Genomic DNA, 22,382 nt, shown 5'->3' with positions numbered 1-22,382 from the left:
CTACTGTCAAGGTTGTAGGTAACTAATTTGGGAGCTTAATGAGAATGTATCTGGGGATTTTTTTCGAAAAGATAGTCATCAAAGGAGTTTATACTTGAAAGAGTATGGACTTCCAGCCTATCTAAAGAAAAGACAGGGAGGAATTAGAATTAGAGTTGCCATTCGGACGTGCAGAGGTGGCAGGAAAAATATGGGCAATGTGTCCGCCTTGTTAAACATAACAGAACAGCAAAGCACATATGAACATAATATATTTTACATTAATGAAATGGATCTATTGCTGGGGATTAGCACTGTGCCAGCAAGGCAGGTGCAGAGCGGGTTAAAAGTTTAACTTTGAATCTCAACAGCAGATTTCGGAACTTAATTTTGATTCAATTACCAAAGGTAACTTACAAATTTCACTTGGAAGAGTTTGGGGATATAACCCTAAACAAGTAAGAAAAGCCACCACTGGTCTACTTATCTATGGACTCTAGTTTCCACAGATGCAAAATATGAATAATTGTAGTACTTGTTTGTTAAGATGAATTAAATGAGATCACATAATGAAATATTTAGTATACTTCTTAGCACATAATGAACAGTAGAAATATTATTTGTTGGTGTTCTCCCATTTTCCTAAGTTGTGTGCATTTCTAGCTACTGTGTCCTGTTTGATTTCAGAGTGTCAGTTTCCTCTGGGAATGGCTTCTGGACATATTAGAGATTTTCAGATTACAGCTTCAGGACAATATGGTAATACTATTACTTTTTGCTGTTACAATTTGGACTTATCTTTTTTATTTCTATTGGAGCAATCCATCTCTATGCTTTTCTACTCTATAGGTGCCACTCAAATCCATATCCTTCTCTCTATGTTCTACTGACCATCTTAAAGCTGGATGTAGTGGCCTATACCTTTAATCCAAGCACTCAGGAGACAGAGGTAGGAGGAATGCTGTGAGTTAGAGGCCAGCCCAGGACTACAGAGTGAGTTCCATGTCAGCCTGGGCTACAGTGAGACCCTACCTTGAAAAACAACATGTTATGTGACCATCTTAACTCAGGCTACCTTCATTTCTTGCTCGGACAATGAAACCTCTTCCCTACTCCATTTATTGCTCCTGTGATTATATCCTCTTCACTGTAGCAGCTACACTTTCCAGTGAGCAATGGTGGTAGAGTTTGAATCGAATCTAAAGAAAATTCTCACACATAAAGGTTTGCAAATTATTGCCTACGGGCCAAATCCAGCCCTTTATCTTTTTTTTTTTTTTTTGGTATGGTATTTGAGCTAAGAATAATTTTCCATGATATTAGCAATATTACCTATACAAAAGAATGGATTTCATTGTGACATTCTCATACATGCATATAACATACTTTGATCCTATTCCCCTTTCCCTATTACCTTCTCTTATTCTGTTCCACACTCCCCAGTTTGCTTTCGATTTCCAAATCCTTTTTTTTTTTCATTTTAAGTGACTGAAAAAAAAGAATTATCTAATGTGTGAAAACAAAATTTAAATTACAGTGTCTATAATAAAACCTTATATTGTAACACAACCACACCTATTTGTTTACATATGATCTGTGGCTATAATTGTACTTATAGAATTACAACAGAAATCATATAATCTGCCATTTTTAAAGTACTTGCTATCTAGCTCTTGAAAAGTTTACCAACCATCTGCCTCTAAATTTCTCTTAGAAAGAGGTCTGAAATTATTTACTAAAATATTTTTCTATGGTTTTTACTTCTCTCATTTTTATTTTTAAAATATATTTTTTAATTAATTAATTTATTTATTTGAGAGCGACAGACACAGAGAGAAAGACAGGTAGTGGGAGAGAGAGAGAATGGGTGCGCCAGGGCTTCCAGCCTCTGCAAACGAACTCCAGATATGTGCGCCCCCTTGTGCATCTGGCTAACGTGGGACCTGGGGAACCAAGCCTCGAACCGGGGTCCTTAGGCTTCACAGGCAAGCGCTTAACTGCTAAGCCATCTCTCCAGCCCTCATTTTTATTTTTAATACTTTTTAATTTTATGATTTTCTACAAAGAACATAAGTTATATGATAAATAAAAAGCATCACTTAGGGACTGCAGATATAGCTCAGTGGCAAAGCCCTTGCCTATAGTATATGTGAGACCCTAGGTTCCTTCCTCACTACCAGTCCCCCCTCCAAAAAAAGGACAGGGGATGAACAATGACAACAACTCACAAACCTTTTCAATAATAGTCAATACTAACATGCTATGAAACTTTAATACCTTTCTCTATCTTCTCTACAGGTAGAATTAACCTTTCTCTATACTCCCTTTTTTTTCCCCAAGGTAGGGTCTCACGCTAGCTCAGGCTGACCTAGAATTCACTATATAGTCTCAGGGTTGCCTCAAACTCTCAGTGATCCTCCTACCTCTGCCTCCCTAGTGCTGGGATTAAAGGTGTGTGCCACCACACCCGGACTTTCTCTATAATACTTTTGTTCCTAAGAGTTTAGGATGAACCCAGTTGAATATAATCACTCTTTCTCACCCCTTTTTTGGGCAAAGGACAGTGGGCCCCAGAGTTGGCCAGACTTCATCATTCTGGATCAATCAATGCCTGGAGCACGAAGGAACCTTTTTCCTGGATCAAGGTTAGAAAATTTCATCAATGATTAGAAATGACTCACATTCAATCATATTATTCATGCACCACACAAGTTCAAAGCATTAGACACATCCATCTTTCTAAGTCATTCCCATCAAACACCAGTTAACAGCTGAAGAAACTAGAGTAGAATAGCTTGTAATTTGTGAAAAATATTCATGAATGAAAAACAGGAATAAAATTGAAAATGCTGATATGTCCTATTTCTTTCTACTGGGGTTAGAATATCTAAATACTTTGTAAAGCTGAACTCATCACATTTCAAGATCATATATTCTATTATTAGATGTCTCCAACTTACTAGGTGTCCTTGAGTCCTCTAATACTTTTCATTTTAATACAAAACAAATGGCTCAACCCCTTAAAAGCAAATAAACTGTAGCTTCTTTTGTAAAATTGAAACTCTTGTTCAGAAATTCTATACTCCAGGTCAGTAGAAAATACCAACTTATATTTAGTCCAATATGGTAAACTAAGATGGAGTAACACCCAAAGTAGTGCCTTTAAGCTAGCACACTGTATTTAGGTTAACTCAACTTCTCTTTTTAAAAAAAAATGGTTTTATTTATTTGTTTGAGAGAGGTAGAGGCAGACAGAGAGAGAGAATGGCCATGCCAAGGGCTCCAGCCACTGCAAATGAATTCTAGACACATGTTGCATCTGGATTATGTGGTACTGGGGAATCAAAACAGGGTCCTTAGGCTTTGTAGGAAAGTGCCTTAACTACTAAGTTATCTCTTCAGCTCCTCAACTTCTTTATAAAAAAAGGTGGTTTTTTTTTTATTCTTTTTTATTTTTTGAGGTAGGGTCTCACTCCAGCTCAGGCTGACCTGGAATTCACTATGGAGTCTCAGGGTGGCCTCGAACTCACAGCAATCCTCCTACCTCTGCCTCCCAAGTGCTGGAATTAAAAGCGTGTGCCATCATGGCTGGCTATAAAAAGTTTTATTGTGGTGGAGAGATGGATTATTGGTTACAGTGCTTGCCTGCAAAGCCAAGGTACCCAGGTTCAATTCCCCAGAACCCATGTAAGCCAGACACACAAGGTGGCACATGTGTCTGGAGTTCCTTTACAGCACCTGGAAGCCCTGGTGCACCCATTCTCTCCCTCTCTCATAAAGAAAAATAAAATGTTTTCTTAAATTTTAAAAAAAGTTTTATTTATTTATTTGCAAGCAGAAGGAGAGAGATAGAATAGGACACACATCAGGGCCTGTAGCCACTGCAAACGAACTCCAAATGAATATGCCACTTTGTGCATCTGGCTTTAAGTGGGTACTAGGGAACTGAACCAGAGTTGTTAGGCTTTGCAGGCAAGTGCCTTCACCACTGAGCCATCTCTCCAGCCCCTCAAATTTAATAGACACAGTCTTTCAGATTTTCATACTTTGCCATTTTACTCTAGAGCAGCCCTGTCTAATGTAAATATAAAGTAAGCCATAAATGCAAATCACATATGTGATTTTAAATTTTCTAGTAGTCACACTAAAATTTATCTCTTTTGTATGTATGTATATGCTGTGTGTTTATGTGTGCAGGTGTGCACATGTCATGGTACATATGTGAAGGCAAAGAGATTGGGCTGAAGGGATGGCTTAGCAGTTAAGGCATTTGCCTGCAAAGCCACCCGGGACCCACGTTAGTCAGATGCACAAGGTGGCGCATACATATGGAGTTTGTTTGCAGTGGCTAAAGGACCTAGCACACCCATCTTTCTCTCTCTCTCTCTCCCTCCCCTTCCCTCTTTTTCTCTGTCAAATAAATAAAAATAAAATATTTTAAAGAGAGAGAGAGAGATCAACTTTGGGTGCCTGTTCTCACCTTCAACTTTGAGATAGGGTCTCTTGTTCACCACAATATTTGCCAGGGTATTCTTCTGTCTCTGCTTCCCATCTCATATTGAGGGTGTGCTGGCATTACAGATGCTTGCACTACTGTGTCTAGCTTCACATAGATTCTGGAGATCCTAACTCAGGTCCTCACACTTGCACAAAAAGCACTTTTATACACTGAGCAATCTCCCTAGCCCAAATTCACCTTAATAAGATCATATATATATATTTGGTTTTTCGAGGTAGGGTCTCACTCTGGTCCAGGCTGACCTGGAATTAACTCTGTAGTCTCAGGGTGGCCTTGAACTCACGGTGATCCTCTTACCTCTGCCTCCCGAGTGCTGGGATTAAAGGCGTGCACCACCACGCCCGGCTTAATAAGATATTTTATTTAACTAAACACATCCAAAAATAATACCTCTTTTTAAACATCTTATTTATTTGAGGTGGGGAGAGAGAGAATGGGTGTGCCAGTGCCTCTGGCCACCACAAACAAACTCCACATGCATGTGCCACCTTGTGTATCTGGCTTATATAAGTACTGAGGAATCAAACCTGGGTCCTTCACAGGTAAACATCTTAACTGCTAAACCATCTGTCCAGCACCCCCCCCATAATACCTTTTAACCTGTAATCACTTAGGCCCATGACCTCTTTAAAGGCAGACAGGTGAAGTCTCTTGTGGATTCTTTCCATGCCATATGACAGCTGAAGGCAGTTGGAAGTGGCAACTCAGCCTCTTGGCCTAAAACAAGGTTCCTTTTAGAGCCCCAAACAGATCCCTGAATGATGTACTCTGTTAACTTTCCAATTATTAGATCTGGATCATTATTCCAACTTGCCACCTTCTGTGGTCCAACATATTTCCCTAGTCTTCCCAGTTTCATAGCATTTATGGATTATATATGTAACCTGGTAGGAATATGACCAATTTTCAGTATGTTCATATATTAACATTCTCACAAAAAAATTGTATCATGTTGATCCCATATGTGCAGCACCATGGATATGTATGTAGAGGAAATGACTCAATAATATGGAAGTGTTCTAGTTGGCTGGGAAGCAAGGAACTGGATAAGTCCTTCTCCTACTCATTCCTACCATATGTTCCAAAGCTTCACATACATGTCCATATTACAAAATTAAGGCCTTCTTTTCCTGAACATTTAAAGTAGTCTGTAGCAATGAAGATGCTTCCTAAGTAGATAATTATTAATAATAACAATACTTAATTTTCAGGAGGTAATATGCACATTTAAATGCATATTAAAATAAACTGTCTTAATTGGTAGGTGGATCTGTTGACCCCAATGATTATTCATGGCATCAAGACCCAAGGTGCCCGTCATAAATTTTCCAGCCTCTACATCTCTCAATTTATAATTATGTATAGTCTTGATGGAAAGAAGTGGATGTCATATCGAGGGAATTCCACTGGGACCTTAATGGTATGTAATCAGTTCTTTCAATAGAACACATAAAAACTTTAAAGAGTTTTTGACAGATTTCACAGATGTTGCAAACACTGAGCTTCTACAAACTCTAATAATTTTTCTATGTATAAGAAATAGGAATGACTATGGACATATGAACAAAAAAGTCAGAGTGTTAATACTCTCATAGATGATAGAAATGTAGAGATTTAAAAGAATGTGTTTGCTTATGGCCAATCAGATTGAATTATCTAGCAGTCAGTATGTGAACGAAGGACTCAGGCAGTGCTTACCAGGTAGAGCACCTCTCTCACCGCCCAGCAGGTCTAAGGTAGCTCCCAGCTTGCCGGGAGAGGGCGTAACAGAGTCGGGGAGCTGACAGAGTCCTGTGAGGATGGATGCTGCTGTTGTGAGGCTGGCGGGAGGTTGACGGATCCTAGTGTTTACTGGGTGAGGGTGGATGGATAAAGAAATGGGAACAGTAGCTGGGCATGGTGGCGCAAGTCTTTAATCTCAGCACTCGGGAGGCACAGGTAGGAGGATCGTGGTGAATTCGAGGCCATCCTGAGAATAGAGTGAATTCCAGGTCAGCCTGGGCTAGAATGTGACCCTACTTCAAAAAAAAAAATACACATACATATACAATTTAGTCTCTTGTCTCTCATACAGGGTGATAGTCATATTCTGATTGGTTACTTTGAACTTGTTAAGCAGAATTTACTTCAAACAAGACAAGGATTTATCACCATTACTTACGGGAGGTAGGCTTAGGGATGCTGACGAGCCTGGTGCAGATGTTTCTTGCTTTTCTGTTCTTCATTTACTCAGGGCCCTCTTTCTACCATCATCAGTCCACTCTTCACCATAGTACAGTAACATACTATTCTAAGCTACTGAGCACATTCTGGGCTCATGTGCACACCAACCTGCAGCTGTCTCTCTGTTCTGTGAGGGTCCTTACCACACTAGCCAGATGGCTGCAATGCTTCCTTGCCAGGAGCTGCAGGCTCGTGAAGAACCTCTGCAGCCAGCGTAATCTCGGGCAAGCAGCCCAGCTTTCCAAAGGACTTGCCGGCCTTTGAGGCTTTCGGCTTCTGCTGGAAGAAGTCTTTGGCTTGTTCGACACCTTTCGGTAACGGGCCACAAGTCCCCAGGCTCGGGACCCTGGCCCGCGCCACTACCCAACCCGGACGTGGAGGACACCACGTCGGTAGGCACTCCCCGCGGTAGCTTTGCCTCCCTCTCAGTGGCTTCCCCACTTTGCGCATAGCCGAGGTGATATGCAAAGAGCTGGGTTGGAGTGGTGCCCCCAAAGGTTCTAAACAGTCGTCTATGCAAATGAAGGAGGTGGGGCGGGCTCTGCGACCTGCTGCCATTGATGGGTGCTACAGTACTTGGGGAAAGTAGGGTCTTTCCAGCCCTAAGGGCATATGTAAATAACATCCTGCGGGGCGGGGCATGAGTAACCTGAGGAACTTCTTCCAAAGCAATTTATGGAAATAGAGTCTTTGGTAGAGGCCTGCCCAGCTGCTGCTTGTGATATATGTAAATGTGGCCTTTGCAGCTGGTCCCATGCAGATATTGGTGCTGTGCACAAATCCCCAGGCTTGGACCGGAGAGGGGTGGTGGTTGCTCGGTTACAGCTTGTTGGTCTGTGTTGAAAAAGACGCCTCCTTGAAGGTCCCTATGTCTGAAACAAAAGATACTCCTGACTCTGCACAACCAAGTTGCCGGCTTCTTTTTCTTGGGTCTTCCCTGATCTCACCACTGTCTTCCTGCCAAGGCCCCTTCTCCTGTTGGCGCCCATGCCCACCAAGTTCTGCCCACCTATGAATGTCAACCCTGTCCCCTTTGCACTTTGGTTCCATGGTCTCAAATGTGACACCTTTCCAAGCATTTTGTCACACAGGCTCTGACTTGCAGAGAAACAAGAAGGAGCGTGGTCTGCACCCAATCCCTCCAATCCCTGAGATCCTGGTCCACAAACCATACCTGCCTGCTTTCCAAGCCTATTCCCCCATCCCTTGTCAGTCTCCCACCCACTGTGTTCCTCCAACTCACATGCCTCCAAAGGAAAAGTGACTGGAGTAAGCCCATGGTATTCCTCAAATGCTTTAGTAACACACTTCAGGGAAGAGAAGACTAAGGCAGGGCCAAGAGTGCACAGGTTTGGAAAAGGCCGGGTGGATGAGTGAGCGGATAGATGAGGCAGGCCAGTGGATGCATGGATGAGCAGGTGGGTGAGGAGGACAGTCTATGGGCCCAATCCCCAGAACCAGGCACCAGCAGCTAGTAGCAGTAGTCAGGAATGATCTGGGAGATGGTGGTGAATCATAGGAAGCCTCTGAGCAGTGCATTGTGGAGCATTGTGCCCAGCAGCTCCAGGGTAATGAGCTTGAGGATGTGGTTGTCAGGCGGCAAGCCTGCTTGCCCTCCAACTCGGGCAGCTTGCTAATCAGGCACTCGAGGGTAGTCTCCAAGATGGTTGTTTTGGACCAGGTCTGGCGACAGGCATGGCAGCCTGCCCATGATAATTATAATATCTCTCTCTCCCTCTCCCCCCCTCTCCCTCCCCCCTCTCTCTCAAAATAAAGTTTTTTCAAAAGTCATCATTAGCCCAGTGTGGTGGCACACGCCTTTAATCCCAGCCCTTGGGAGGCAGAGGTAGGAGGCTCACTGTGAATTCGAGGCCACCCTGAGAATACATAGTGAATTCCAAGTCAGCCTGGGCTAGAATGAGACCCTACCTCAAAAAAAAAAAAGTTGTCATAAGAAAAAGTAATAGTGGAGTGTTCAACACTGAGACATCTCTATCGCACCCTTCAAGACTCAGGTCTACTGCAGAAGAGGTGGTAGGAAGAATGTAAGAGCCAAAGGAAGGGTAGGACTTCTTACAATGCAATCTTTCAGACACATAATGGCCTTGATATTCATAACCACACAGTGCCTGACACTACCTACACAAAACCTTCATAAAGGAAAAGATGATGGTATAAAAAAAAAGAGAAACTAATTGGAAGGGAAAGGAGATTCCATGGAGGGTGTATTTGAGAGGGGGAGAGTGGGAATAGAGGAGGAATTATCAGGGTTTATTGTCTTCACTTATGGAAGCTGTCAATAAAAATAAATTGGGGGCTGGAGGGATGGCTTCGCGTTTAAGGCATTTGCCTGCAAAGTCAAAGGACCCAGGTTTGATTCCCCAGGACCCATGTTAGCCAGATGCACAAGGGGTGCACATATCTGGAGTTCATTTGCAGTGGCTGGAGCCCTGGCACGCCCATTCTCTCTCTCTCTCCCTCCCTCTCTCTCTCTCTCTCTGTCTCTCTCTCACACCCTCTTTCTCTTTCAAATAAATAAAATAAAATATTTAAATAAATAAATAAATTAGGGGCCTGGTCTGGGTCCCCTGCATGGACTGTGTGTTGGGGGGGGAGTTCTGGTTGTGGAACAGGAACCAGTGCACACCACCCCAACCCCAACTGAAACCACTCGAGGAATTGGAGAAATGAGCAAGAGTGCTGCTTTTTAGTGAGTCTGATATCAGCACAAGGATAAAGGAGACAGACACTGAGGACACTCAATACCTACCAAAGCAGAGATCCAGAGGCTCCTAAGTGCCCATCACTGAAGTAGACTTAAAATGCACCCAACATTGCTCAGGGAATTTTGCAGAAGAGGAGGCAGAACCATTGTTAGAGCCACAAGTTGGGGCATTTTACACAGAGACATTGCCTCTCCCCCATAATTGACTGCTGCCCCCATAATGCCTAACCCACGATCCCCATGGGGTTGATCTGCATCCCCAGTGAGAAGGCCTCTTCAAAAAAGGGGCAGGGAGGGAGGAGGCAAAGAATGGTACCAACATGTGTTGTTTACATACTAAATATGTCCATATCTAATAAAATAAAATTTTAAAAACTTAACAAAATAATAAATAAATAAAACAAAACAAACTCTGAGCCATCTCACCAGCCCACAGCTGATATTATGTTGATCTTGTATCTTGCAATTTCACTGTTAATTTTTTAGCTCTACTATTCTTATTGTGGCTTCTCTAAGGTATGTATAAGCTCATGTGATCTGAGAGTAGACTTCTTATTTTCTAACTTGTTTCCTGTTTTTATAGAAAAAGTAAAGCAGGATTTCTAGTCCTGTTACGGATGTTAGAGAAAACCTTTTCTGACTTCTATGATTGAGTCTTGATATTAGTTGTAGCTATTTCATGAATGGTGGTTATAGAATTTCTCATCTATTTCCAATTTGTTGAGTATTATTTTTATCATAAAAATATTTGAGGGCTGGAGAGATGGCTTAGCGGTTAAGCGCTTGCCTGTGAAGCCTAAGGACCCCGGTTCGAGGCTCGGTTCCCCAGGTCCCACGTTAGCCAGATGCACAAGGGGGCGCACGCGTCTGGAATTCATTTGCAGAGGCTGGAAGCCCTGGCACGCCTATTCTCTCTCTCTCCTCTATCTGTCTTTCTCTCTGTGTCTGTCGCTCTCAAATAAATAAATAAAAAATGAACAAAAAAAATTAAAAAAAAAATTTGAGTTCATGAAATAAATTTAGTCTCAAGTGAGATGAACTTAATGGACATTTTCTCCTAGATTTTACTAATGTGGAATTAACTGCTTTGATTTCCTATGTCTAACCAATCTTGCATTCCTGGGAAATCTTCCACTTGAGCAAGGAATAAAATCTTTATTGTATGATGTTGGCTTTAATTTGTCAATACTGTTTATGCATTTTCACATCTATAAAAATTATTAAATCCCAGCACTCAGGAGGTAGAAGTAGGAGGATTGCTATGAGTTTGAGGCCACCCTGAGACTACATAGTTAATTCCAGGTCAGCCTAGACCAGAGTGATACCTACCTTGAAAAAAAAAATAGTCTGTGATTTTCGTCTTGTAATATATTCATGTAACTTGATATCATGATAATGCTGGCCTTGCAATATGAGTTAGGAAATTTTCTATCTTTGCTTTCCTTTGGAAGACTTGGGGGGATTGATTTTAACTGTTCTTTAACCATTTAGTAGAATTCCTTTATGAAGGCTCCTCATACAGTATATGACACATAATATATGGAATTTAGAATTTTTGTAGCAATTACTTGTTGAATCAGTAAATACATTGTCTTCCCAAACTTTGTAATCACAAATTTTGAGTACCAAATAAAAGGAAAGTCATCGTGTGTGTTGCATTCAACTTTTTCTCGATGAAAAATTATTACAGGTTACATGGCTAAAAACAATACAAGTTTATTATCTTGCACATTCATAAACCCAAAACTTTGCATGAGTCTTAGCTAAAACCAAGGGGTCAGCTGGTTACATTCCTTTCTGAGGGTTTTTTCTGCTTTCTAGAGTCAATTTCTAGAGTATATTTCCTAGTTTCTGGAACAATTCGTTCTTTACATATGACCCCTTTCCTGCATCTTCAAAGCCACTGAAGTTGCTTCCTTCTGGCTAGTGTTGTTATAGACAGAATCTCACTATTGAGCCCAGGCAGAACATAAGCTTGCAATGATCCTCCTGTCTCTGCCTCCCAAATGTTGGGATTACAAGTGTGAAGTGCCACATCTGACTCTCTTTCAAGCTTTCTTGCTATTCTTTGTTGTTGTTGTTGTTTGTTTTTGAGGAAGGTACTCACTGTAGCTGAGGCTAACCTGAAACACATTCTATAGCCACACAGGTTGGCCTGGAAGTTACAGTGATCCTCCTACTTCTGCCTCTCAAGTGTTGGAATTAAAGGTGTGTACTACCATGCCCAACCTTTCTTATTATCCCTCTCACCTTCCTATTCTGTTACTTTCTACCACTTTGGGGGGAACCTTATGATGACGTTGATCCCACTTGAATAATCCAGGACAATCACTTTATCTTAATACTAGCTAATTAGAAAACTAAATTCCACCTGCAACTTCAAATTCTCCTTGCCATGCAACAGGATGTATTTACAGATTTGGGGATTAGGAGGAGAATATCAGTTGGAGCTCACTATTTTCCCTACTGCCTAGAGTTTAGTCACAAGCTCATGGTGAACACTTATTACTTTGTAATAATTTTGAGTTCAGTATAAACTTATTACTGACTAATGTTTATTAAAATATGATTATTAACTAATTCTTTGCATAGTAATTTTAAAAATTAATAATAAAATAACAAATTATTGGAGACTGATAAACCTGAATGACTATTTTTTTTTAATTTTGTTTTTCAAGGTAGGGTATTGCTCCAGGCTGACCTGGAATTCACTATGTAGTCTCAGGCTGACCTCAAACTCTCAGCAATCCTCCCACCTCTGCCTCTCCAGTGCTGGGATTAAAGGCATGCACCAACACACCTGGCCTGAATGACATTTTATATTGATATGTACTTCATTTTAAAAGACTTTTTACTGGGCTAGGAAAATTGCTCCGAAGGTAAATCATGAGGACCCAAGATCAGATTCTCAGAACTTACATAAAATGCCAGGCATAGTGGCATGTTCCTGTAATTCCAGTGTTGGGGAGATTGTTGTCTATAATGTTGCTAGAACAAAACATCCAACCAAAAGTAGCTGATGTGAGAAAGGGGCTTATGTTGGCTTACAGTCTCTAGGGAAAGCTTTGTGATGGCATGGGAGATCATGGCACTAGCAGAGGCTGGACCTCACTTCTGCCACAGCTGATGGAATATGGCAGGAAGAGACTGAGCCAAGCTCTAGCAAAGGGGAGCTGTCTATAACACCCCAAATCCTGTCCCCAACAACACACCTGCTCCAATAAGGCTCCACTTTCCAAATTGTCACCAGCTGGGGACCAAGCATTAAAACATATGAGTTAAGGATAGCATCAGATTCAAACTACCACAGAGGTGTAAACAGTGCTTACTGGCTAGCCATTCAAGCCTAAATGATGAGTTCTAGATTCAACAGAACATGTCTCAAAGAAGGTGGAGAGCAACTGAGGAGGACCCCCAGTATCAACCTCTAGCCTATGCACACACATGTGCATGCACAACTGGACATGCATATCCACATAAATATAAACAAACATACAACACAAGCATACTACATACACATAAAATACTTTTATTTTATAATATTTGGTTTTTTGAGGTAGAGTCTCACTGTGGCCCAGGCTGACCTGGAATTCACTACGTAGTCTCAGGGTGACCTTGAACTCATGGTGAGCCTCCTACCACTGCCTCCTGAGTACTGGGATGAAAGACGTGCACCACCACACCCAGCTAAAATACTTTTATTTTAAAAATATTTTTATTTATGTATTTTAGAGAGAGAGAGAGAGAGAGGCAGAGAAAGAGGCAGGCAAAGAGAGTTGGGTATGAGTCCCCGGGGCTTCCTGCCACTGTAAGCAAATTTGAAATGCATGCACCACTTTGTGCATCTGGCACTATATGTGGGTATTGGGAAGTTGAACCCAGGCCATCAGGTTTTGCAAGCAAGTGCCTTTAACCACTGAACCATCTTCCTAGCCCCCCAAAAGACTATTTTTTGAAGCTTAGACAAACTATATTAACATTGTTTGTATACAGTAGATTCTTCTAAGACATGGGGACCTTTTAGTTTTTCTAAGAACAAAATCACAATAAGTAAGTTTTTATAAGATTTATATTATAGATCAGTGATAATCATACAGCAAAACCAGCATGAACAAGATAAGAACCATCTTAAAATTACAGAGTTTTGGTCAGGCATGGTGATGTATGCTTATTAATAGCTAAACATCATGGACTTTGTATAAACCAAATTACAATATTCTGATATCTGGAAAGGTCTGATATTAACAAAAAGTAGAATTTACATATATAAAGCACATGAGGCTACAGAGAGTAAACTATGAACAAAAGATCTGCTGACAGAATTCAAAATAAACAAGAAATCTATATTATGTAGTAACATTATTGGCTTAAATATGAAGGCATGAAAATTTTTATATTTTTTAAGCTGATCATAATTGGGTAACTTTTATACACATACAGTTTTGAGAAGATTTAGCACTCATAAAAACTAAATAAGATGTCCATTCAATCTATAAGTCAGTTTTTGAAATTACTTTAGTTATATTTAACATACCCAAAGAGTAGAGGAATTGTATTAAACTGCCACAATCTAATAAAAAAGGAGATGGATCTCATGAAAAAGGGAGGGAATGAGCATGTCAGGGCCACTTGCCACTGTAAACAATTTTCTTTTCTCTTTTCTTTTCTTTTTTTTTTTTTTTTTTTTGAGGTAGGGTCTCACTCTAGCCCAGGCTGACCTGGAATTCACTACGTAGTCTCAGGGTGGCCTTGAACTCAGGGTGATCCTCCGACTCCTGCTTCCCAAGTGCTGGTATTAAAGGCGTGCGCCACCACGCCCAGCTCTCAAAACAATTTTCAAATGTATGTTCCACTATGTGCATTTGGCTTTGCAAATAAGCACCTCTAATTGCTGAGTCGAAAAGAAGTATTTTTAATCTTTTCCAAATCAATTTTATAGAACTATATTGAATTTCAGACATACACAAAATTTTACGACACAATCTATAGCTATTCAAACCTTAACCAACTTTATAATTCTGTTTGTGGTACTTTGGTAAACTTGTTCCATAATGATGTATGTTAAAGTATTAAGACTGATTGTTGGAGGAATTGAGGAATTACATCTTAAATCACAACATAACTTTGCTTAATTTTTTTTTTTTTTTTACTGTTCACAATGAGGTAAATAGTTTTCAAGTGTGTGGCAGATAAATACTGTTTAATGTTTTAAATGTCATCTATTTACCTTAAAAAATAGGAAAAAAGCCGGGCATGGTGGCGCACGCCTTTAATCCCAGCACTCGGGAGGCAGAGGTAGGAGGATTGCCATGAGTTCAAGGCCACCCTGAGATGACAGAGTTAATTCCAGGTCAGCCTGGACTAGAGTGAGACCCTACCTCGAAAAACCAAAAAAAAATAAAATAAAATAAAAAAGGAAAAAGAGTTAATTGTCCCTCTGTGAGTTTTTTCTTTTTTTTTTTTTTTTTGTGAGGCAGGGTTTTAGATATAATAACCTTAGGAGCCAATTAAATAAGTCAATTTTTTTTAATTTATTTGAGAGCGACAGACACAGAGAGAAAGACAGATAGAGGGAGAGAGAGAGAATGGGCGCGCCAGGGCTTCCAGCCTCTGCAAACAAACTCCAGACGCGTGCGCCCCCTTGTGCATCTGGCTAACGTGGGACCTGGGGAACCAAGCCTCGAACCGGGGTCCTTAGGCTTCACAGGCAAGCGCCTAACCGCTAGGCCATCTCTCCAGCCCTAAATAAGTCAATTTTAACCTTAAGATTTAGTTAAAAGGTTGAAAAATAGAGAAACCTAGTTAACTTGGTTGGGTACTTTAAATTCAGTCTTTCATGACCATTATTATCACCAGATTAACGTCAATGAGTTAAAGTTAAAGTTTACAACCTGAGTACCATTAGCACCCTGCTACCAGGCTCCATACTTTGTTCGTCTGATGGAAATCCTAGGCTAAATCATTTCATATCTCAAGAAGTCTGTAATCTGATTAAGTGCTTTGTCTTTAACCTTCTGTTTAGCTTACTCATATCTTCATCTACATACTTTATTCATACCTTCATGCACATACTTTTACCTTACAGTCCATATAGCCAATCTGTAACAATTTTTTTCATCAAACATTTAACATTCAACATTTAAAGCTTTCTCTCCAGTTTATCTTCTTAGTCAGTTCATCTCATAACTACCAACAAAAACTTTTATTGTTCTTACCATAACACTTTTAATATGACCATTTTTCCCTCAAAAGGCCTTTTGAAATAACATGTTTAAAAATATTTTTAAATATTTTATTTTATTTATTTATTTATCTGATAGCTACAGACAGAGAGAGAAAGAAGCAGAGAGAGAGAGAGAGAGAGAGAGAGAGAGGGAGGGCTTCCAGCCACTGCAAATGAACTCCAGATGCATGCGCCCCCTTGTGCATCTGGCTAACGTGGGTCCTGGAGCATCAAGCCAAATAGGGCTGGAGAGATGGCGCAGCAGTTAAGCGCTTGCCCGTGAAGCCTAAGGTTCAAGGTTCGATTCCCCAGGACCCACGTTAGCCAGATGCACAAGGGGGCACACATATCTGGAGTGGCCAGAGGCCCTGGCGTGCCCATTCTCTCTATCTGCTTCTTTCTCTCTGCTTCTTTCTCTCTCTCTCTCTCTCTCTCTCTGTCCATCACTTTCAAATAAATAAATAAAAACAAAAAAATAAAAATAAAAATATTTAGGAGCCAGAGGAGCTGTTGTGGTGAGGTCCTCTATGGCTCAGGGTCAAAAGCAGAGAGTGGGGGAGGGGTTGGGTGAGAGCACATTTCTGAGACCTTGGCTAGGACCTGGTGAGAATGGCAGGCAGAGCAGAGAGAGGGCCTTGCATGCAGAGTGAAAAATAGGGTACTGCAGACCATTTGCCTGTACTTGGCAGAAGTGTGTCCAGCTTATGGATGTGGCCAGGCAGAGTTGCAAAGAAAGAGAAAATGTCATCCGAGAGTTGTAGAGGCTTTAAGTTCCTAAGGAGACAGGGAAAGAACAAAACAAGGGTGAGAGAAAGGAACCAGGGCTTAAGCTGGGTTTACGCAGAACACCAACATGACCCCTGGCCCATCAGGGTGAGCAGGGCCTGCACCTCCCACAGGGGCAGAGGCCAGACAGGTCGCAACTGGCGGTTATTTAGCCTGTTAGTGGGCAAGGAGGGCGACTGTGCTCCCAATGGCGAAAGCTGCTGGCAGTGGAAGATGAGAGCTCAGGAGGGACAAGAGGGAGGAAGAGGGGTGTCCCTAGATGGTGCAACTGAGCTAAAAGGCGCTCCCTTATCGTGCGGTAGACCAGAGAGTGAGAGCGAGAGACCCCAGGTATCGTGAGTGCGTCTTTCTGGAGACCTGGGGTCGGGGCCTAGCAGCTGAGGGGTGTAGCCTGGCGTGCTGGCACGGTTTCCATGAGGAGGGGTGAACTCCGAGAGCAGGCCAGCCTGAGAGAGAGGGACACTTACCGAGAAGGAGGGAGGAGATGATGGAGAAAAGAACAGTTGGGCCAAATCATGGTGGGTGTGAGAGCCTGTGTCAGGCAGAGATGGTCCGAAGCCTTCGGAGCATCGAATGGCAGCTCGGTGGTCCTGTCAGGGGAAAAGGAGTTCTGGCTACCCAAGAGAGCAATCAGAAGCCTTCCTATCTGTGCCAAGCACCACATGTAAGGTTCAAGAGTGACCTAAGACCATGGAGACCACTCTGAGGCAAAGATAGAAGCTTTCATTGGAGCGCAGGGGGTGGGGCACGAGCTTCCAGGACTGACTCTCTAGAGCGGAGCAGTCCCTAAAAGACTTTTTAGATACACTAACTAAAAATTCATTTAAAAGTCAGCATTACACTGAGAAGACTCAAAACTCATCAAAGCAAAAAATCAGAGGCTGAGAGCTCAGCACTAAAGTAGGCTTCTAACATGACCTCCAAGGCTTGGAGAGCATTGCAGAAGAGGGAGTGGAAAGAATGTAATAGAAACAGGGGCTGGAGGGATTGCTTAGCGATTAAGGCATCTGCCTGCAAGACCAAAGGACCCAGGTTCAATTCCCCAGGACCCACGTTAGCCAGATGCACAAGGGAGCACACACGTCTGGAGTTCATTTACAGTGGCTGGAGGGCCTGGTGTGCCCATTCTCTCTCTCTCTCTCTCTCTCTCTCTCTCTCTCTCTCTCTCTCTCTTTCTCTGACAACTAACTAAATAAATATAAATAAAAAAAAAGAGTGGGAAGTTATACTGTGAAACATTGTCTTCTCTATAGAAATGGACTGGTGCAACCATGATCATACAATGACTACAAATAACCCACTGAAGATGGCCCTCATAGGAATGGAGGCAGGGTAGAGGGAACAGAAGAGGATAACCTGATGGGACTATGACCAATTTATAATATGTTCAAATATTAAAGTTCCAAAGAAACAATTTTAAATCTTCAACATTAAAATGTTGTTACAGTTCTTAATGAGTACCCTTATATGAGTCAACTTTCCATTACTGTAACAAATACTTCATAATTAATTTATAAAATGGAAAAGTTTATTTTGGCTCACAATTTTAGTGGTTTTAGACAGTGGGTCAGCAGATACATCCTAATTGTGCCATTCTAGAAACCAAGGCTTGAACACACAAGAACTATTGCAAATAAGACGTGACTGATACTTTTATTAGTAAGATTACATATTTCTTATTTCAACTTTAATAAGGTTTATGTAGGAAATGGCTAGACAGAGGAAATGAGTGGTTTTCTGAAAATAAGTTTGGGCTGCTCCACTCAATAAAAGTGAATTCAAAGCATGTTTATCTTATTTAAGGATAGAGGGAAGTGTACAGGCTAAGAAATGTAGTATGTCAGATTTAAGTACACTACATCTTGCAAGGGCCAAATTTACAATCATTTTTAAAAAGTCAAATTTGGAGGGCCGGGCGTAGTGGCACACGCCTTTAATCCCAGCACTCGGGAGGCAGAGGTAGGAGGATCGCCGAGAGTTCGAGGCCACCCTGAGACTACATAGTGAATTCCAGGTCAGCCTGAGCCAGAGTGAGACCCTACCTTGAAAAAACCAAAAAAAAAAAAAAAAAAAAAAGTCAAATTTCAGGGCTAGGAGATTTCTCAGTGGTTAAAGGTGCTTGCTTGCAAGCCTATTATCCTGATTTCAACTCCCAAGCACCCACACAAAGCTGGATGCAAGAGAAACATTCATCTGTAATACCAAAGTGCCTATGTCAGTGAGAGGTAGATCCAGGAGAATATGTGAGTTCACAGGCCAGAGAGACTGACACACACAAAGTGGCATAAAAGGGAAACCTTGTCTCAAGCAAAATGTGAGATGACAAATAACTCAAGGTTGTCCTCAGATCTCCAAACAAGTGCTATGGCACACACATATAACCCATCATACACGTCCACACACGTATGTAATAAAACAGGGTCAAATTTCCATGTACATGGGAAGAACAATAATGGGGAAAAAAAGGCTGGAGAGATGGCTTAGTAGTTAAGGCATTTGCCTGCAAAGCCAAAGGATCCCAGTTCGATTCTCCAGGACCTACGTAAGCCAGATGCACAAGAGGGTGCATGCATCTGTGGTTCGTTTGCAGGGGCTGGAGGCCCTGGTGTGCTCATTCTCTCCATCTTTCTCTCTGCTTCTTTCTCTCTCTCAAATAAATAAATAAATAAATAAAATATAACTTTAAAAAAGAAAAAAGTTTTTTGGTGAATCTTTAAATAAAGGCTTATACTTTGCATATGTATATATTTGTGCAAAAGAATACTGTGATTTCTGGTGTAACTTACTTAGGAAAATGCCATAAATTTGGTAACATTTTTTCCATAGGAAAAATAATTGTTACAAGTCAGAACATGATAGCTTTTTTTGTTGTTTTGATTTGGTTTGGTTTTTAGAGGTTCTTACTATTTATCTCAGGCTAGTCTAGAACTTTCTATGCAGCACATGGTGGCTTAAAACTTCCAATAATTACTCTGGTACTGTTTCCCAAGTGTTCAAATTACAAGCATGCACTATTACAACCAGAAATCATGTGACTGTTGATTTATTTGCAAGAATAGAGAGACAGACAGACAGATAGGCAGACAGACAGAGTGTATGTATGTGTATGTATGTGTGCACATACACATGCATGTGCCAGGACCTCTAGCTACTGCAAACAAACTCTAAATGCATATGCCACTTTGTGTATCTGGCTTTATGTGGGTACTGAGAAATTGTACCCAAGTAGTTAGGCTTTGGAGGCAGGTGCCTTAACCCCTGAGCCATCTCTCCAGCCCTGGAATCATGTGATTTTTATTTTTCATTTTATATTTATTATATTAATATTGTATATCACATTGATTTGTGTATGTTAAACCATCCTTGCCTCTTAGCAATAAATTGTACTTGTTCATGGTGTATGATTCTTTGACTATGTTGCTGAATTTTGTTTACTTGTATTAGAGATTGTTTACATCTGTGACCATTAGTGATTATCTTGTTTAGTGCCTTAAAGAACTCTTAATAGCACTTCTTGTAAGGAAGTTCTACTACTAGCAATTTCCTTCCATTTTAATTTGTCTGGGAAAATCTTTATTTCTCCTTATAAAATATTTAATAAAGGAGAGTGGGAGAAAGGAAGGGAAAGAGAGAGAGAAAAAGAGAGAGAGAGAGAAAGTATGGACATACTAGGACCTCCTGCTACTGCAAACTCTAGACACATGTGTCACTTTGTGCATCTGGCTTTATGTGCGTACTAGGGAATTGAATTCAGATCATTAGGCTTTACAAGAAAAAAAGTACCTTTAGCCATTGAGCAAAATCTCTAGACTGATTTCTCTGTGACTTCTTAAAACAGAGTCTATGTAGCCCAGGTTGGCCTTTAACTTGTGATGGTCCTTCCTCAGTCTTTGAGTGCTGGGATTACAAGTGTGTGTCAAAGGCTGGCCTTGGTGGCACATGCCTTTAATCCCAGTACTCAGGAGGCAGAGGTAGGAGGATCACCATGAGTTCAAGGCCACCCTGAGACTACATAGTGAATTCCAGGTCAGCCTGAACTAGAGTGAGACCCTACCTCAAAACAAAACAAAACAAGTGTGTCTGTACATCCAACCCTCCATTCTTTTTTTATTTTTTATTCTTATTTTTTTTTGGTTTTTCAAGGTAGAGTCTTGCTCTAGCCCAGGCTGACCTGGAATTCACTTAGTAGTCTCAGGGTGGCCTTGAACTCACAGCAATCCTCCTACCTCTACCTCCTAAATGCTGGGATTAAAGGCATGCACCATCGCACCCAGCTCATTCATTTTTTTTAAAATGGCAGAATAGTTTTTGCTGTTTTCTTGTTTTCATTATTATCTTTGTTATACAGGGTTGTGTAAATCCATTTTCATAAAATATATAATGTACTTTGAATATGTTCTTCCGATATTCTTCTTACCCCTTCCTTCTCCTTCCACTCTCTCTCCTTAGTTTCCTTTGTTCCTCAGTTTCACTTCTACTTTATGTCATCATTTCATATATGATTTTATATATGTATAACTTTTAAGAGACACAAATGAGAGAAAATATGAGATTTATCTTTCTGAGATTAACTTTATTTAATTAATATGGTAATCTACAAATTACATTTATTTTCCTTTAACTTTAGCTTCTTTCCTTTAGCTTCATTCTTGTTTTATGACTGAAGAAAGTCGTGCGTGTGTGCCTGTGTGTGTGTGTGTGTGTGTGTGTGTGTGTGTGTGTGTGACATTTTCTTTTTATAAGTGGGGGCTACTGATATATTTTTAACTTTTATTTACTGACATTTTCCATATATGTGCACAATATATATTGATTATAATCCCTTCCCATTACTTTCTTTTGTCTTCCCTCCACCATATCTCTTCCACTGAACCCCTTCCTCTTTCTTACTATCTCTTTTTTTTGTTGTTGTTATTGTTTTCTGAGGTAGGGTCTCACTCTAGCCCAGACTGACCTGGAATTCACTATGTAGTCTCAGGGTGGCCTTGAACTCACAGTGATCCTCCTACCACTGCCTCCTGAGTGCTGGTATTAAAGGTGTGCACCACCATGCCCAGCTTCCTCTTCTATTTTTTAAAATACATTTTTATTTATTTATTTGAGAGAGAGAAGGAAGCAGAAAGAGAGAGACCAAGAATAGGCATCAGGGCCTCCAGCCTCTGCAAACAAACTCCAGACACATGAGCCACCTTGTGTATCTGGCTTATGTGGGTGCTGGGGAATCAAACCTGGGTCCTTTGGCTTTATAGGCAAGCGCCTTAGCCCATAGGCCATCTCTTTAGCCCTCCTCTTCTACATTTATGTCTCTCTTTTTTCTTTCCTTAATCATCAGTGATGGCATGTTGATGGGCCCACTATTATTCAGGTAATGACGGCCACTGTGAGTTAATGAATACAATGGCTACTTGTGTCCGGAATTCAACTTTCAAAAGCTCTCCTTCCCATCCCCTGACTCTTACATTCTTTCTACCACCCCTTATACAATGTTCTCTGACCTTGACAGGTGTCATAGACATGTCTCATTTGGTGTTGAGCACATAACTGTCACTTCTTGGTACTTTGAAGAGTCTTGTTTCCCCAGTAGTTAATGTAATCTGAAAAAAAAAAAAAGCTGCTCTTGCTGGGTATGGTGGCTCATGCCTTTAATCCCAGCACTCAGGAGGCAGAGGTAGGAGGATCGCCATGAGTTCAAGGCCACCCTGAGACTACATAGTGAATTTCAGGTCAGCCTGGGCTAGAGTGAGACTCTACCTCAAAAAAAAAAAAAAAAACTTCTCTTGCCAGAAGTGAAAACAGCATCAATATATAGACATAAATATAGAGAGCAATTTGACAGGAAAAACATATCCATTTAACCAAACAACAGTGGTAGTGATGCAGGATTTGGGGGTTGGGTAGAGCATGTGAATACAAACTTCTGGGTCTGT

General features: G+C 41.0%; 1 protein-coding gene across 4 annotated transcripts in view; it reads left to right on the top strand.

Moving 5' to 3' along the window:
* The window catches only part of F8 (coagulation factor VIII), a 132,404-nt gene that overhangs the window by 84,354 nt on the left and 25,668 nt on the right, over positions 1-22,382 (top strand). For all 4 annotated transcript variants that reach the window (XM_045140839.1, XM_045140838.1, XM_004672647.2 and 1 more), the window contains 3 exons: positions 667-738; positions 2,539-2,624; positions 5,763-5,918. In XM_045140839.1, coding sequence (XP_044996774.1) covers positions 667-738; positions 2,539-2,624; positions 5,763-5,918 — 314 coding nt within the window. The remainder of the gene's footprint in view (positions 1-666; positions 739-2,538; positions 2,625-5,762; positions 5,919-22,382) is intronic.

Source organism: Jaculus jaculus, chromosome X (genome assembly GCF_020740685.1).
Source record: "Jaculus jaculus isolate mJacJac1 chromosome X, mJacJac1.mat.Y.cur, whole genome shotgun sequence".
Taxonomy (NCBI): domain Eukaryota; kingdom Metazoa; phylum Chordata; class Mammalia; order Rodentia; family Dipodidae; genus Jaculus; species Jaculus jaculus.
This window is presented reverse-complemented; position numbering and strand designations above follow the sequence as displayed.